This window comes from Carcharodon carcharias, chromosome 3 (genome assembly GCF_017639515.1).
Source record: "Carcharodon carcharias isolate sCarCar2 chromosome 3, sCarCar2.pri, whole genome shotgun sequence".
NCBI classification, from domain to species: Eukaryota; Metazoa; Chordata; class Chondrichthyes; order Lamniformes; family Lamnidae; genus Carcharodon; species Carcharodon carcharias.
The window spans coordinates 127,604,501-127,622,958 of record NC_054469.1 but is presented as its reverse complement, the minus strand read 5'-3'; the positions used below and the strand labels follow the sequence as shown (position 1 = coordinate 127,622,958).

At 42.6% G+C, this 18,458-nt stretch overlaps 1 protein-coding gene across 1 annotated transcript in view; it reads left to right on the top strand.

Annotated features, from left to right (window-relative positions):
* Nucleotides 1-13,035, top strand: part of crppa (CDP-L-ribitol pyrophosphorylase A) — a 202,785-nt gene extending 189,750 nt beyond the window's left edge. Inside the window, exons 9-10 of the mRNA XM_041183983.1 lie at nt 12,437-12,568; nt 12,958-13,035. Of these exons, the coding sequence (XP_041039917.1) occupies nt 12,437-12,568; nt 12,958-13,035 (210 nt within the window). The remainder of the gene's footprint in view (nt 1-12,436; nt 12,569-12,957) is intronic.
* The last annotated feature ends 5,423 nt before the right edge of the window (nt 13,036-18,458 follow it).

The window sequence follows — 18,458 nt, the reverse complement described above, 5'->3', positions numbered from 1 at the left end:
TGATTCCCTTCTGATTAAAAATCTGTCTCCCCCAGCCTTTAATATACTTAACCCAGCTTCTACATCCCTCTGCAGTAATGAATTCTAAAGATTCACCACTCTCAGAGAAGAAATTCCTCCTCATTTCTGTCCCAAATGGGCAACCCCATTCTCTGAGATTATGCCATCTGGTCCTAGGTCCTCCCACAAGGGGAAACAGCCTCTCAGCATCTACCCTGTCAAGTCCCCTAAGAATCCCATATGTTTCAATATCATTCTCCCGAACACCAGTGAGTATAGGTCCAGCCTACTTAACCTCTCCTCACAAGAAAATCCCCCCATACCCAGGGATCAACCTGGTGAACCCTCTCTGGACCGCCCCCAATGCCATCACATCCTTCCCTAGATAAGGGGACCAACACTGTTCACAGCACTCCAGGTGTGGTCCAACCAGTGCCCTGTTTAATTTTAGTAAGACTTCCCTATTTTTATACTCCATTCCCTTTGAAATAAAGGCCAACATTCCATTTGCCTTCCCTATTATCTGCTGAACTTGTATGCTCATCATTCCTGGGTGTGTCCTGTCCCACCGACAGGGCAGGCCCACCAGAGGTAGCAGCACAGTGGTATACAGTTGAGAGTGAGTTGCCCTGGAAGTCGTTAACATCGACTCTGGACCCCATGAAGTCCATGGCTTCAAGTCAAACATGGGCAAGGAAACCTCCTGCTGATTAACACCTACCACCCTCTCAGCTGATGAATCAGTGCTCCTCCATGTTGAACACCACTTGGAGGAAGCACTGAGAGTGGTAAGGGCAAATGTGAGGCAATCTAAGGTGAGTTTGAAGTGCATGTGTGTAAATGCACGGAGTGTGGTAAATAAGGTTGATGAGCAGCAGGTGTATGTCACTGCATGGAATATATTATATTGACAGTAAGAGAAACCTGGCCCAAAGAAAGTGAGGGTTAGGACCTAATATTGCTCGCAACAAGGTATTCAGGAAAGATATGAAAGGAGATAAGATGTGGGCTGGGGTGGTGGCAGTGTTGGTCAAAGAAACTGCTATATCACTCGATGATATGGTCGAGGGCTCAAAAACATGAGCTGCAAAATTCTGCTCTGTAGTGCCCATGTTATTGAAGTTTCGGGTCCAAAATGACGTCTGTTTTGCACACACATACATGCGGTACCGTCCATGATGGATCCATTTTGGTGAGGGCATTAGCATGGGTGTTAGGAGCATATGCTGGAAGTACACAGAGTATGCAGATCATGATGTCAGTTGTATAATGCTGATTTAATGCCAGTGATGTCATTTTCGACTGCAAAGACCCACGTAATGCCCTCAATTAACCTCATAGTTGAACATATGGTCAGCAGCACAAAGGATCCCACAACAGCTATTTAAAAGATCATCAATTACTTTCAAATTAGTTACTGATTTATTTGTACTAGCTCTTCCTGCATTAGTACAAATGCTGTGAATCTTCTGCCATTTAAAGTTGGTGAAGTGCACAGGGAAAAGGCCTTGAATCTTACTTCAAGGGTTTTACTCGGACCACCTGCTCCCAATCATGGGTGCTGTAGCTGCCATCCCCTAAGCCTGCAGCATGATGGAGATTGAGCAGAGACAGCGCAGAGAATGACAAACTGCTCATAGAGGGAGGAGGAGGAGGAGGATGGGAGAAGGGTCATAGCCAGGAACTACGTTGCATCAGGATTCTTTCAGAATTGGGGCAATCGACATCTCTAACGTCTCCCAGTTTGCTGTCCACTGCTGTATAAGAAGGTGACTGACACTCTGTATACCAGGAGAGGGGAGCATTTTGCATTCTGTCCGACTAGAGAGAAGTAGCAGAACATGCATGCGGCTTTGTCACCTCCCGGTCATGCCCGCCGTTTTTAAAGGTCTCCGGGCTGTTTGACTCTGCGAAAATCTGGCCCTAAGTTTCAACTAATGTAAGCTGAATTTATAAATATGGTAAGAGAATTGAGTATATAAGTTGCGGTGTGTAAATATCTCTCAATTATTTAGAAATGTCATATGATAATTGACGTTTTTAAACAAAAGGCAGCGATGCTTTCTTATTGTATTCTGATCCAGCCTTAGGTAATTACTTCAGAGATTGTGCGCTGTTCTATTGTAGTTCTTTTGAAGTTAATGTGTATATTGTAGAATTCTGATACTGCTGTTGGTAACAATTCACAGCCAGGAGTAAATTTAGGATAATGTATTCCAAACTACGTGATCTTGTCAGGGGTCTACAGTAGATGGTGTCACTGCAAGAGCTCAGAATATAATTGATTTATAATATTTAATTATATACATTAACATTTTATTACTTTACAATGTTTTGAATTAATAGCATGCTGCCTTATTTTGTCTTTTTATAAATGAAATAGCTAAACATTAACATGCAGAGGAATGTTTTGTGATGCCATTGGACATTTTGACTATATGATTCCACTGTTGTCTGTTTACTTACAAAATGTGTTATAATCTCGATAGAGACTGGTATTTAGGATCTAAAAACCCAGGTATTTACTAAGATAGCCACAAGGTTCACTGTTTAAATCAAAAGAATTTAACTGCACAAAATCAAATAACAAATCTACTCTATCTTAAATAGTCAGTTAGATTAAAGATAATAAAAGTACAATGCACTCAGTTACTGAATACACTAAACCAAACCCTTTAAATCACATTTCCTTCTACACCCATTAGACTTACACCCCAATAAACTCAAGCCAGATACTTGACAAAAATTGAAAGATTAGCTGGTTGGTTTGAGTACTGCTTCACGGGTTCATATATGGATTGAGATTTCTTAAACAAAAACAGAATTACCTGGAAAAACTCAGCAGGTCTGTCAGCATTGGCGGAGAAGAAAAGAGTTGACGTTTCGAGTCCTCATGACCCTTCGACAGAACTTGAGTTCGAGTCCAAGAAAGAGTTGAAATAGATTTCTTGGGCCTTCCGCTAACCTCTGGTAAGTTTTTCACTTCAAATTTCCTCAACCCTCCTACGATTACAAACTTCCATTCAATACAGGTATCTTTAATGTTTTAAACATGACCACCTCAGGTCAGAAATCCCTGGTTCGAATATTCTTTAACTCTGGTGTTTTGCATCTAAAACTCTCTCTCCCTCTCTCTCTCTCTCTCTTGCATACTCACACACAGTTTGGCTATCCCAGAAGTTCAACTCACTGTTAGGAGCACTTTGGTTAACAAGATTTTAAACTCTTTTAGCCAATATACAAAATTTCAACTGAACTCTGTTTGAGAGAGATGTTTTCTCTTCTACTGCCAGCTTCTTCTCAAACTTAACATTTAAACTGCTTGAACTCAGAATGGCCCCCATTCATTAACTAATGTTGACTTTTTTCCCCCTTTATTGTTTATCTCTCAGGCAACCTGGTCACATGCTCATTTACTGGAAGCCAGGTGCTCTACCAGAAATCATACCCCAGAGAAACCTAGCTCTTAAAGGTACCATCATCCCAACACAAAATGTAGGCTTCCCCCGAAAAATGCACGTGGACCATCACAAAAAAAAAATATTGGGTGTTACCCTAATCTCCCAGATCTCCCACTAGCAGAAGATCAGTGAAAATCCTGAAGAAATGGTCATTTTTGCCACTTTCCCAGAGTTTCCACTGATCCTGCATCAAAGTTGCAGTGGGCAGTTGGGGACCTCTTGTGCAAGTTCATTCCCTAAAAACATAAAGGTAGCCTTGTATCACCTTCATCTCAAAATACAAAGGCGAAGAAGTTATGTTTCAGTTCCATAGAACCTTCCGTTTGGTTTTATTTTCTGCTTCAGTTGCAACTGATATGTGGAGATTAGTTTCTTCTCAGCACAGCGTGATATGGAAATGTTAGCCGCTTTTGGTGACCAAAACTGGATGCAATATTCAAAGTTTGATCTGAATAAAGGACCCCAAAGTTTAATCATTACCTCCTCCAACTTGTATTCTACTACTTTGGCAGCAGAGTTAGTTATCCCACAGATTTTGTTGATTGCTGCTCTGCAATGGTTGGTAATTAGCTTCAGTCATCTGATGCTTACTGTGCACAGCAAGACATTGCCACAAGCTTCTCAATGATCTGATGCACTATGAATGAAATAACTATCTGTGACATAAAAGGCTTTGTTGGTAGAGGCTCCAGGATTAACTGATTGTTACCCATACTTCATCTCACTTGGCCATTACAGGATGTAGCTGGGATTTGGATGAGGAAAGGGGCTGGTTATCTGTTAGGTTTGTATGCAAGAAATCTTGGGGAGGAATTTTACGGCCCTGTTGCAGTGGGGGTAAAATGCAGTGAGCCATTCAAAAGTCCATTGCCTTTAATGGAACCAGAAAATCCCCCTGGTGGGAGGGGTCGTAAAATCCTGCCCTGGGCCAGAATTTTACATCCCCCGCTTGGCGGATTTTTAGGTGTAGAGGGTAGTGTGAAATTGAAGGGCTGGGATTCCCTCCAGGTTCCTGCCCGCCACAACCACACAGCGATTTTATGCTGGGGCTGGCAGGGCCTCGGACGGAAAGCCTGCCCTTGACGGCTCCTTTGGCTGGCGGCAAGATTGAACTTCCATGGGGGAAGCCTGACATAGAACAGTTGGTGGGAATGGTGGTGAGGAGGGGGTGCCTCCATCAGAAACCCCCTTCTGAAGTTAGGTCCTGCCCTCCCCTTAAGCTCCAGTGATCTCCAGACCTCTCCCCGCCCCCCCCCCCCCCCCCCCCCCCCCACCCTGCCCCCTGCCAAAACTGGCCTCTCCCCTGAGACCCCAATTGCGCCCCCCTTCAGGCCCCCCTTCCCTCCACCAGGCCTTTCCCATCCTCCTAGCCCTGGGACCTCATGAACTTACCTGGGCCTCCAGTGCCCAGATTTAGCCTCCGACGTCCTCCTGCATTTCTTCCTCTGTCCACTATAGCACTGTCGCTGCAGGGACTGGAGAGCTGCCAGCCAATCAGGTTGGAGTGGATGATCCATCTCGGCCTACTCAAGAGGTCCCCAGCATCACAGATGCCAGCCTTGTACCAATTCGATTCACTCCACATGATATTAAGAAATGGCTGAAGGCATTGGATAGTGCAAAGGCTATGGGCCCTGACAATATTCCAGCAAGAGTACTGACAATATTCCAGCAAGAGTACTGAAGACTTCTGCTCTGGAACTTGCCGCACCCCTAGCCAAGCTGTTCCAATACAGCTACAACACAGGCATCTACCCAACTATGTGGAAAATTGCCCAGGTATGTCCTGTACACAAAAAGCAGGACAAATCCAACCTGGCCGAATACCGCCCCATCAGTCAGCAAAGTGATGGAAGAGGTCAGCAACAATGTTATCAAGCAGCACTTGCTTAGCAATAACACTGCGAATTGATGTTCAGTTTAAGTTCCACCAGGATCACTCAACTGCTGACCTCATTACAGCCTTGGTTCAAACATGGATAAAAGAGCTGAACTCCTGAGGTGAGGTGAGAGTGACTGCCCTTGACACCAAGGCAGCATTTGATCGAGTCTAGCAACAAGGAGCCCTAGCAAAACTGGAGTTAATGGGAATCGGGGAAAACTCTCCACTGGTTGAAGTAATATCTAGCACAAATGGAGATGGTTATGGTTGTTGGAGGTCAATCATCTCAGTTCTAGGATATCACTGTTGGAGTTCCTCAGGGTCCTAGGCCCAACTGTCTTCAGCTGCACCATCAGTGACCTTCCTTCCATCATCAGGTCAGAAGTGGGGATGTTCGTTGATGATTGCACAATGTTCAGCACCATTCGTGACTCCTCAAATAATGAAGCAGTCAATGTTCAAATGCAGCAAGACGTGGACAATATCCAGGCTTGGGCTGACAAGTGGCAAGTAACACTTGTGCCCCAGAAGTGCCAGGCAATGACCATCTCCAACAGGAGACAACCTAACCATCGCCCCTTGGCATTCAATGACATTACCATCGCTGAATCTCCCACTGTCAACATCCTGGGGTTGCCATTGACCAGAAACTGAACGGGACTAGCCATATAAATATTGTAGCTAGAAGAGCAGGTCAGAGGCTAGGAATCCTGCAGTGAGTAACTCACTTCCTGACTCCCCAAAGCCTGCCCACCACCTACAAGGCACAAGTCAGGAGTGCGATGGAACACTCCCCAGTTGCCTGGACTCAGCTCCCACAACACTTGAGAAGCTTGACACCATCCAGGTCAAAGCAGCCCGCTTTATTTGCACCCCTTCCACAAACATTCAGCCCTCAACCACTGCTGAACAGTCGCAGCAGTGTGTACCATTTACAAGATGCACTGCAGAAACTCACCAAGACTCCTTAGGCAGTACCTTCCAATCCCACTGCCTCTACCATCTAGAAGGATAAGGGCAGCAGATACATGGCAACACCATCACCTGGAAGTTCTCTTCCAAGTCACTTACCACCCTGACTTGGAAGTATATTACCATTCCTTCACTGTCGCTGGGTCAAAATCCTGGAACTCCCTAACAGCACTGCAGGTGTACCTACACCACATGGACTGCAGCGGTCCAAGATGGCAGCTCACCACCACCTTCTCAAGGGCAACTAGGGATGGGCAGTAAATGCTGACTTAAACAGTGATGTCCACATCCCGTAATTGAATAAGGGGAAAGCTCTCTAAGACAGGACTTCCTCCCGAGTGAGGGACGGAAGTCCTGCCTGCAGTCACTTAAGGCTTATTCTAGCATGAAATTGCTGCGGGGCACTCACAGTCAATGGGGATGTGTTCTCCGCGGATTCTTCGGATGGTATGAAGAGATACCCTGCCATTCAAAAAATTTCAAGCCATGGAAACTGAGCACACTGACTGATCCATCAAACTGGTTCTATCAAAAGCTGCATCTAAGGGAATGATGCACATATGTTTGTTAGCATTCCTATTTATGTATTTCAAGTTCATAATCTTATAGAATTTGTTTCAAACACAAGAGTCTTGCATTTATAATGTATAAACAAATATTATTTTCTTAAGGTTTTGGTATATGCTGCTGGAAGGGAAAGAATAATGGCTCCATTTCACTGAACAAACAATTACAGATCCCGAGGGAGGGCACTGTACTGGAGCATAGTTCCTTCGATTGCTACCTGAACCCATCGCCATTATAATTATTCAAAAAGCCTCATTAGTTTTAGGCTCAGTGCAGCACTTAGCACTGTATCAGATGCTGGAGAGCCATGAGTTTCCCAAACTGGAAACTTAAAAGGAACCAATCAGAGCATCATATTTAAAAATCACCCATAAACTGTAAAATACATTGCCAATAAACAACTGGATTAAATCATTGGTAAAAATAATTTTTAAGTCAGCTCCAGCAACAGAGAAGATTGACGAAGGGCAAGCACATTATGTACCACAGAAAAGGCTGACTAACAAAATTGTGGCTTATGAAATTAAAAAAATTGGTTTAAAGGCAGTAACAGAGAATTGTTGTGAATGGTTATTTTTCAGACTGGAGGATGTTAGACTGTTCCTCAAGGGTCAGTGACCAGACCACTGTTTTTTTAATATATATATATAAAAAAACGACTTGTGTCAGGATGACACAAATTGACTGCAACAGGTAGAGTAGGATACAGGTAGGGTAGCAGAATGGGTAGACAAGTGACAGCTGGAATTTAATACAAAGAAGTTTGAGGTTTTGCATTTTGGCAGAAGGGTTGGGGTGAAACAATGTAGACTAAATGACATAGTTCTAAAAAGCGTGCAGGGACAGAAGGACCTGGAGGTGTATTTGCGTAGATTTTTGAAGGTGGCAGGAGATATTGAGCAGAGTGGTTAGCAAAGCAAATGGGATCTTGAGCTTCATAAACAGAAACATTGGGCAGCATTTTCCTGTCGGCGAGCGGGGGCAAGGTCTGCTCGCCAATGCATAAAATGATGTGCGGTGACGTTGGGCGGGGGTCCCAATGTCACCGTGTGTCATTTAGATTTTCAGTTCAGCAGACGAGCAGTCGATTCAGCCCCGCACCTGCTGAACTGTCAAATGCCTATTAAGGCTTGTTAAAAACTAATTAAAACAGTTAAATGAGCTGCCCATCCAACCTTAAGGTTGGTGGGCAGGCGAAGAGCCCAGGCAGCCTTCGCATTTTTCATGAATCCTCGTCCACGGGCGGGATGAGGTTTCATGAAGTGTTTTAAAATTCAATAAAAATTATTTAAAAACTAATTGACATGTCCCAGCTCTTGTGACACTCACATGAGGGGACATGTTTTAAAAGTTTCTTTTTCCTTTATTTAGATTTAAAAACCTTAAACTGATCCCCCGAGGCACCTCCCGTCCACGCCTGCACAACCCCTCCGACGAAAGTTCAGCCCATTGAGTACGAAAGCAGGGAAATTATGCTAAACCTCTATAAAGCTCTGACAGTTCTGATCACCACACTTTAAGAAGGCTGTAAAGGTCCTCAAGAGGGCGCAGAGGAGATTTGCCAAACGGTTCCAATGATGGGGGATTTTAGCTACAAGACTGGGCTGGAGAAGCTGGGGAATATGAGGAAGAACTTTTTTGCACAACGAGTGTAATGACCTAGCCTTTGCTTCACATGAAAGTGGTGGAGGCAGAATTGAACAATGATTTCAAAGTGAAATTGGATGGGCACTTCAGCGCCACGGGAATAGAACAAGGGAATGGGACAGACTGGATTGCTCCACGGAGAGCAGGCATAGACTTGATGGGCCAAATGGCTTCTTTCTGGTCTGTAAATGATGCTATGATTCCTTTGATGAAGTATGTTTAATTAATAAAAATGTCTTTATTGTATCTTTAATATTATAAGAACAAGTATATCAAAAAACAGTGGTCGGATTTATGACAAAGGCATTCGGATTGTGAATAAATGTTTCTAAGAAAATAATAAAACAGCCATCAAGTTACTTTTGATACAGGAGTATTAAGAGTTACTGTAGGTAGATTTAAATTTGTTTTAGCGAAACAGGTTGACCCAGGGAACTTGAGATCGTATGGATTTCCTTACCTAGCGTTAAGGGTTAAAAAAAAACTGTCTGACGTAAATTCTATATAATGTAAATGTACACACACAAACAGTCAGCATTTATTGACCATCCGTGGTTGCCCTTGAGAAGGTGGTGGTGAGCTTCCTTCTTGGACCGCTGCAGTCCATGTGGTGTAGGTACACCCACAATGCTGTTAGGAAGGGAGTTCCAGGATTTTGACCAAGTGACAGTGAAGGAATGGCGATATGTTACCAAGTCAGGATGGTGAGTGAATTGGAGGGGAACTTCCAGGTGGTGGTGTTCCCGTCTATCTGCTGCCTTTATCCTTCTAGATGATATTGGCTGTGGGTTTGGAAGGTGCTGTCTGAAGAGCCTTGGTGAATTCCTGCAGTGCATTTTGTAGATAGTACACACTGCTGCTCCTGTGCGTGGATGGTGCAGGGAGTGAATGTTTGTGGATGTGGTGCCAATCAAACAGGCTGCTTTGTCCTGGACAGTATTAAGCTTCTTAAGTGTTGTGGGAGCTACACTCATCCAGGCTAGTGGGGAGTATTCCATCACACTCATGACTTGTGCCTTGTAGATGGTGGACAGGCTTTGGGGAGTCAGGAGATGAGTTACGTGTTGCATGATTCCTAGCCTCTTGACCAGTTCTTGTAACCGCAGTATTTATATAGCTAGTCCAGTTCAGTTTCTGGTGAATGGTAACCCCCAGGGTGTTGATAGTGGGGGATTCAGTGATCGTAATGCCATTGAATATCAAGGGGCGATGGTTAGATTCTCTCTTCTTGGAGAAGAGAGAATATAACCATCTGAGAAACATTTAGATGAGCACTTGAAACGCCATAGTACACAGGGCTACGATCCAAGTGCTGGAAAATGAGATTAGAATAGATAGTTGCTTGTTGGCCAGCATGGACACGATGGGCCGAAGCACCTGTTTTTGTGCTGTATAACTATAAGATGGTCATTGCCTGGCACTTATGTGGTTCGAATGTTACTTGCCATTTGTCAGCTCAAGCCTGGATATTGTCCAGGTCTTGCTGCATTTGGACTATAATGGGATGCGTAGTTTGTTTTATTCTTTCCTTTCCATGTATTTTGAAGACCACACTAAGTATCAGAGAAAGTGGAGAGATTGAAATTTTTGAAAGATATTTTTGTTAGCTATATTTTCTTTCTCCCTGGAACATGCAGTAGTTTCCAGTTGTGGTTAGTGGACTAGCAGGTAGCCTCGAATGATATATCCCTCTAATTTTCAGGCTCTCTTCCCCACAACTCCTGCTTCTGGGCAAATATCTGCCCTTTTCATTGTGAAATCCCAATGTGATGGCAAAAGATCAGGAACTCACAATGCCAAGCACCCTGGTTACAAAATCTATTTATTACCACAGTTAGGAAGTGTGTCCCTGTTCTAGCATGTTGTGTCAGATATTTTTCATGTGTGAATGTCTTTTTCATTAGTTGTGCCCATTTGAAAATTGTTAGGCAAACCAGTTTACTCAAATTCTGTAATGCAAATCTATGTTAAACTTCTGCCATCGTCACCCTGAAGAAGAGCCATATGGATTTGAAATGTTAACTCTGTTTTCTCTCCACAGATGCTGCCAGACCTGCTGAGTTTTACTAGCATTTTCAGTTTTTATTTCAGATTTCCAGCATCTGCAGTATTTTGCCTTTATCACTCATATGTTACTTATTTAAATTGCATGTTTAAATATATGTAACCTGGAAATTTAAACAAATTATTTTAACCTAGTGTAGATCACTGGTGGTAAAATTGTTAAAAAAATTGGGAGCAGCTTGGATACTCTCACCTCCAAAAAGAATGTTATAGAATATTCAGAAAAGAGCAACAAGGATAAGCTGCAATTCAAGACCGTAAATTATAAAGGGAAATGTGCAGAGTTGAACTTAATTTCCTTGGAGAAAGAAAGATTAAGCCAGATTGTGATCCAGATCATTTAAAGTCTGAGAGACAAAGTTGAGGTTGATGGTAAAAGGCTATTGGACTTGGTCTTTGAGTTTACAAGTGGAGGGCACAGGTTTAAAATGAGCAAACCTCAAGCAAGATTAGAGATTAGAAGAATTTTCACATAGATATTGTTAATGTGGAAGGCAGTTAATAAAAAGAGCTGGAAAAATGTAGGATTGGGAACATTATTGAAGATTAAAGACTGAAGTAATCAAACACTCTGTGATACTTAGAAGGATAAAGTAAACTACAGATGTTAGAATTTGAAAAAGAAATGCTGCGAATATATGGCGTGCTAATCAACATTTGCAAAAAGAAAGGATACATTAACTTTCGGGTGTGTACCCTTCATCAGAACTGAAAACAGCGTTTTCAGATTCTAGTTCTGTGATACATAAATTGCAGAAACAATGCATGTATTTTTGTCACTGTTGAACAATTTTGGATGTAAGGTAAGATATATTTTGCATTTTCTCCAAGTTTTCCTTGTGGCGGGGTCGGTGGAGGGTAGATGGAGTGATGCCATACATCACTAATTGTATAGCAACACTGAAAGCAAGGAAGGCATCAGGTTCTGGGAGTCCAGCATTGCATGGTGTGAGGAAGGGGATTTAATCTTATTGGCCCAAATTTTGCAGGCAGTGTCATTTGCTGCTGATCTCAAAGAAAGCTGCCCGCAGTGATCTCAACAGATCTCTTGTGGTGTGAATTTCAGCTTTCTTGACGTTAATTTCATTCAGGTTTCAGCTCGAGGAGATCTCCAGTGCCCAGTAATAGTGATATCTTTAAACAGGCTAAACAGCTAATCACATTAAACAGAATTCCCTCAGCGAGCAAACCGGGAAGTTCAAATGCTCTGATTATCCTTCACTTTTTAATCATTTTACAATTAAATAAAGATTGGGACATACAAATGGGATTAAGGTAGAATCTGAAATACACACAAACATTAAAAAAACCTTACTTTAAAAATCTGTGGTTTTTTTCTATCATGGAGAAATATGAATTTCACAAATATAAAATTAGTTTTTCAGGACCAGAGGGATTGTTGAGCAGTAATTATGAACTCAATTCACTATTAAGAACCCTGTTACACCTTATTCAACAAGGCGTAACTTTTTCAAGAGTTTGTACAATGAGACTAATAGCTTAAAATTGGAAGTGACTTCAAGTCATTTCTAAGATTACCATGTGCAGGAACTTCACAAGCACACTGAGTGGAGGAGCAGGAAATCACTGACGGAAGCATCTGGAATTCCACATATACTTGTGCATATGTAGATGCCAGAAGTTGCTGTCAGTTTCAGCGGTGTACTGATGGTGAACATGAACAGTTTTGTTGTCATTATACCTGCAAAATCCAGGCCATTAGTTTCACTTCTTAATGGTGATAATTCAGTATTTTTGGCCCTTTATCCATTCTTATATCATTGCTTTGAACTTAAAAGGGATTTTATGACATATATAAGCACAGATTTTATTTTTGCTACAGGTACACTTGAACAACTTGGAAACTGCATCTCTCTGCATTCGAATGGAAGATTTCACCAACATCAAAGAAATGGCAAAGGAAATAAATCAAAAAAATGTTTTGGTTTACAGACTACTAATTAATTATACCCAGGTAGGGATCCTATTTTTGTGTTTTACTTATTGCATTAGAAAGGAGACAGTAATCTATCTCAAATGAAGTGCAGTCAAAATGCTAACACTAATTCTTTGTTTCTTTACATGGATTGTAAAGTTTAAAGAGCCCATTTTTGGAAAGCTATATGAAAGAAAGCATTGAGAACATTTTGTTGCCAGATTGTGCTTTCTTTGCGTCAAGGCACTGCATGAAATTTTATTGATCCATTATTACCTTTTGACCATTGACAGTGACGACCTGATGTTGAAAAAATGTTTGCTTTAAATCTTTTTTCTAACCTCAGCCATCCAGCAAGATGTACTAGCTAAACATGATATATCAACTGATCAACTTTTTGTTTTCCTTTTATTTGATTGCACATCCAGGGTCGGGATTTCATGATCCCAATCGGGACCAAGTGGAGGCGGGACTGGAAAAAATTGGCCACCAAGCAGAGCGCCTAGAGGTCCCGCCTCCGTTTCCACTCTCGGCCATTTTCATGAGGGCAGGGAGGGAGCAGCACCTCGAGCCCACCAGCTCATACTAGGGTGGCAATTGACAGTGTTTTATGTGCATTGAGAGCCCATCTCTGCTAAGTCTTGTCATTTTCAGGGAAGTGGTCGGACTTTATCAGCTGTCGGGTTTTAAACCAGCTGTGTGGAGGCATGAACCTTGGATTGGAGACGGGAAGAATTTAAAAAATGTTTTTACCTTCTTTACAGTTCATCACGAAATGCTGTGACATGAGTTGTATCTCTGATCATTAAGGTGAATCATGTCAGTGCTGTGATTGGAAGATTTAACTACCCAATAAACAATGTGTTTGCCAGATTGTTACTTTGCCAGCTGGCATCAAGTAAAAGATCAACATTGTAAATATGGAAAAGTCTTCTGATAAGTTAAAAATGTTCATCAAATGAATAAAAAGGTAAAGTGCATTCCACACTATTGTAAGGGTAGCCTAATATGATAAATGTTAATCTTTCCACATTACTTTTCACCTCAGGTTCGCTGAGATAGAAGTCTAGGGTCAGTTTGATTGCTTTGGGAGTTTTATGGGCCTTTGGCTGTAAACCAGTTGCCTCATAATTTTACTAATGCTCGATTCTGTTTACACAGCTGGTTTGAAGAGTCTGTTTGTTTATTTAGGGAGTTTTATGTGCTATTCAATGGCTTCCTGCTGTTTAATAGAAGTTGAGTTATGTTCATAAAATGGATAATGAGTGAGGGGGTGGTGCTGGTTAAATTGATCAGAATGTTTGAATTTCTGTAGACTGTGAGACTTTTCTGATATAGTTTAACCTATGCTGCTGATTCCATTGGAAGAACCGGGCTGATGTTTTTGGGGAACGGAGGCTGGTCTGTTAACCTGCTGCTTCATCATCATTCCATTCCTATCCTGGTCAGCAGGCCGATTAAGGCGAAATCCCATTTCCTGACAGCCTAGTGGCAGAATCACGATGGCAGGATTAGTCCAGCACCCCTTTCCCGTCTCCGAGATAAAATTCAGTTCCCTGTATTATCATTGTAAGATTATTCGGCATTAGTCTCTATCTGATTAAAATGGTGGTTTCTCTTGTCATTGGTAGGTGATACAAATACTATCCTTGAAATGATGATGTGCTAGGACAAGTGATATTTAGTAATTCACTCCATACTACAATGGATTGGATCCTCTTCCCTAATGGACAGAAGAAACTGGCAAATAATTGAAAGCCCCCAATCAGCATTAATTGTTGTGCAGACTTCTGAATGCACTGCTTCTCAACTGCCCACTTCAGTTCCCTTTAGTAGCTTTCTCATTGCTGCTCATTTCCTGCCAGCAAGGCCAACTCATCTACTAGCTGATATACTAACCCATACCCTTTCCTTTGACTGCACAGTCTAGGTCCACCACAGGCCTTAGAAAGCTGACTAAAAATGCTTTACTACACTGAGGATTTCCCTGCTAAGAATGCGAGTGTGAAAAGCAACATATGATTGCCTCGACTGTTGACATCAACAGCCTCTCTAGATTAGCATTGCAAAACTGCTGACTTTAAAGTCAAAGTAGACTTGCCTGTGCCAGTGAGCAGAGCATGTATTGAATGTAAATCTAGCTGCTTACTGTACTGGCTAGCATTACCTTTCACACATTTCAATAATTAGAATGGATGTCTTTTTAAATAGGCATGCTCAGTTTTGATTTTTCAAATCAACAGCTCCACTGAAATCAGTGAAGATGAGTTTGTGCTCTCCTCTGGAACTCATTGACAATGGTTGATATCAGGGAGCGTTTTTGACTTATTCACAGACTTATTCACCTGTGTGATCGGACTTGCAGCTGGAGTTGAGGACTTGGATATTGGGAGCTTTCAGATGATGGATCAGTTAAATGATTCCAGTGATATTTAACTTAACTAGCATGAGCAGCACATCAAAGTTGAGTGAGCTATCATGACTTGCACTGTTTTCCCATTATCATCTAAAAATCTGATGGATAATTGAAGTTGCACTTTAATATTATATTTGGATATTCAACACACCATGCTTAAACCGAGGATATTGTGTATTGCTGGTATGTCTGGTTGAGTTCCTCTTCTTCATGCACCATTATTTTTTTGCTCTGTATTTTCTTAGCTTTCAAGATCACTTACGTACATTCCTTGTTTAGTCTTTGAGTTCTACACTCACTGGGCAGTTGGTAGCACAGTCCATTGATGTAATGAGGAGGTACATCACCAAGTTTGAGATTCTTGATCTTTGGGTAGGTCTTTAGGGGAAAGTGCTGGAAGTTGGTTAGCATGGGAAAATCTGAAAATAGAAAGGGAAGAGTGGAATAACACTTTATAGGGTTGGTATTTTTGTGTAGGAGTTGGTTCAGAAAAAAAAGTATTTGCAAATTGATCAACTATCAAAAAGAGGATATATTTTGAATTCTCAAGCTACTCAGCTATTCAGAAATAGGAATGCTTGATTTATTTCAACTGGATTAGTACTGATTTCACTATTCTTTCTTTAAGGTCTGATTTGATTTGTTACATGCATGATCACCTAAGAATGTCTCCTGTTTGGATTTGAATGTTCTTGCCTCTCCTTCTTGTTCAAAATCTGAGGCATCTATCTTGAGTGAAGCCAAGTTTAGGTTTACAAAAGTAAGACAAGCTTGTTGGATTACTCCTAACAGTAGGAAGTCTTATTGAGTCAGCTACTCGAGCATGGCTCAATTCCAAATATTAATCGTCTGATTGGAAGTCATTTATCTTTGCCATAACATCTGTTTTACTAAATGAAGCAAATATAAGAGTTTGGAAGCTGTGGTAGAGGAGTCACTGTTTATTCAAGGTAAGGGTCACTCACTGTCTAACTATACAGGATCACTGTTTATTCAAGGTAAGGGTCACTCATTGCATAACTGTGCAAAGTCACTGTTTATTCAGGGCATGGGTCACTCACTGGGCAAAGATGGTCTATGCTGGGAGGGGGATTAAATGGGGAGGAGAGGAATGAAGAGGTGGGGTGAGTGTGGAAGCTGAGAGGGGTGTGGGGGAGTTTGGGGGTGGTAGGGCAAAGGGAGAGATGCTGCAGGAGTCATCAAATGGGTGAGCTGGTATGGAGCGAGTGGGTGAGAAGGGACAATGCTGAAGTGCAGGCACCAGGGGTTTGCACGTGTGAATGGGCATGAGGGGACGAGGGTAAAGGGGTTCAGAGGGAGGGAGTCTTGTATTGTCAATTGAGGAGTTCTGGGGGGCATACTCAGGGAATCAATGATAGGAAAGGATAGTGAAGGTTAAAGGGGGCAGTGGGAGCCGGTAGGATGGGAGGGTGGGGGCTCGGTGATGGTGGGTGAAGGGGCGCTGATGGTTGTTGGAGGGGATGTGGAAGGAGAAGCAATATGGGGGTCGGCAATATGGGAGGGGGACAACAGATTGACTGTCATGGGGATGGGCTCCTCGAGAAGGTAGGGGACGTTGACATTCACCTGCATGGGATGGGACAGTGATGGGGGAGGGTGGAAGGGTAACTATGCAAGATCAAATGTTGCGCCTGGAGCGTCAATTGTTATAGGGGGAAGGATTTGACAGGAGGAGGCGTAAAGGTATTCGTCTGGATACTGAAGCTCACGATACCATGGATGCTCCAAACTATGCAGAGCCTCGTGGTGGAGTGCAGCATGCAAGTTGGGTCATTGGGGGTGGGTGGAGATATAGGTCAGCTCAGTTGGACTTCTGAAGGGGAACCCCAGCATGTAGTACTTACTATGCTAGGGCATTGGGACAAATGAGCATGTGAAGGGCAAAGGCTCAGCGTACACAGGAACTTCTTGCACATGGTTCACAAGGGCCCTGTCAAATACCTTTGCCTCTCTGGACATGCATGACTCCAGAAGACATAGACCCAGTTGGGACATCTCTTGGAAGTTGTTTGGGTCGGGGGGGTGTGCACAGGCTTAAGGACTACATAACAACAAAATTACATTAGACCTCATTAAAGTGCAAGTGGAATATAGAAGATTAACAATCGTAAGATTAACAATCATATTGCACCCATGCAATCACATGTGAATACAAAACTTCTTAATCTTTCGTTCCCTACCACTTCATTTAGGTGCTCCCCTGACATCTGCCACTGCTCCACTTTGCCCTGGTGTCTTGGATGACCTTGGCGGCCATCGTCTGGAGATCCGAGGCCTGGAGGGCCCCAGCTTACTTTGGCTGTCCTGCTGTGGGGCAGCTGCTCCCTCTGCGGTCACAGAGGACGAGGCTGAAGGGTTCACTGGCAAGGGGGATTCTGAAGTGCCTGACACCATCACCGTGACCTGCGATGAGGCCCTGGGGTGTCCAACAGCCAACCATCCTCCCTTAGGGTGCCTGAGTGTGCCTGCTTGACTCCTTGAGGTGCCCCACCACCCACCTGAGTAGCCACTGCAAAAGCTCACCCATGGCTAAAGCCACTCAGTATGTAACTGTGTAATAGAATCATAGAATGGTTACAGCATAGAAGGAGACCATTTGGCCCTTCATGTCAGTGCTGGCTCTCTGAAGGAGCAATTCACATAGTACCAGCTGCACTCACCTGCCTTTTCCCCATAACCCTGCACATTCTTCCTTTTCAGATAATAATCCAATTCTCTCTTGATTGACCCTGCCTCCACCACATACTCATGTAGTGCATTTCAGATCTTAACTACTCGCTGCTTGAAAAAGTTTTTCCTCATGGTGTCATCGCTTCTTTTACCAATTCCCTTAAATGTGCCTCCTGGTTCTCGATCCTTCCACCAATGGGAACAGTTTCTCCCTATCTATTTTGTTCAGATCCCTCATTATTTTGAATACCTCTATCAAATCTCCTCCCACCCTTATCTTCTTCAAGGAAAATAGTTCCAACTTCTCCAATCTATCTACTTAACTGAAGTTCCTCATCCCTGGCACCATTCTCGAGACTCTTTTCTGCACCCGCTGTAATGCCATCACATCCTCCCCAGAACTGGGCGCAATACTCCAGTTGAGGCTGAACCAGTATTTTATACAAGCTTAACATAACTTGTAGTCGCTTGGTACTACAGAACTTGAGTATTTTTGGAAAAATAAACATGCTGTTGAAGCTTTTCAAAAATGAGAGTCAACTTGTATTTTTTGAATTTAAACAAAAGCTTGGCAGATAAGTGTACCCTAGTGTATTTTCCATGGCAATGCCTCAACCAGTCAGAGTTCACTTGTCAAGCAATCAACACCTTGTTTCTCATGCAGTGTAAGTTGTTGTTCCCCATGAAATTTGATATTCTTGCATCTGTCCTGATGAATGCAAGACAAAAGCTTCAATAGCATGTGTCTTTTTACAGCATTACTTAAAATAACTTCCTTGCTTTTGTACTCTGCTCCTACTGATAAATCTTAGGATGCTATAT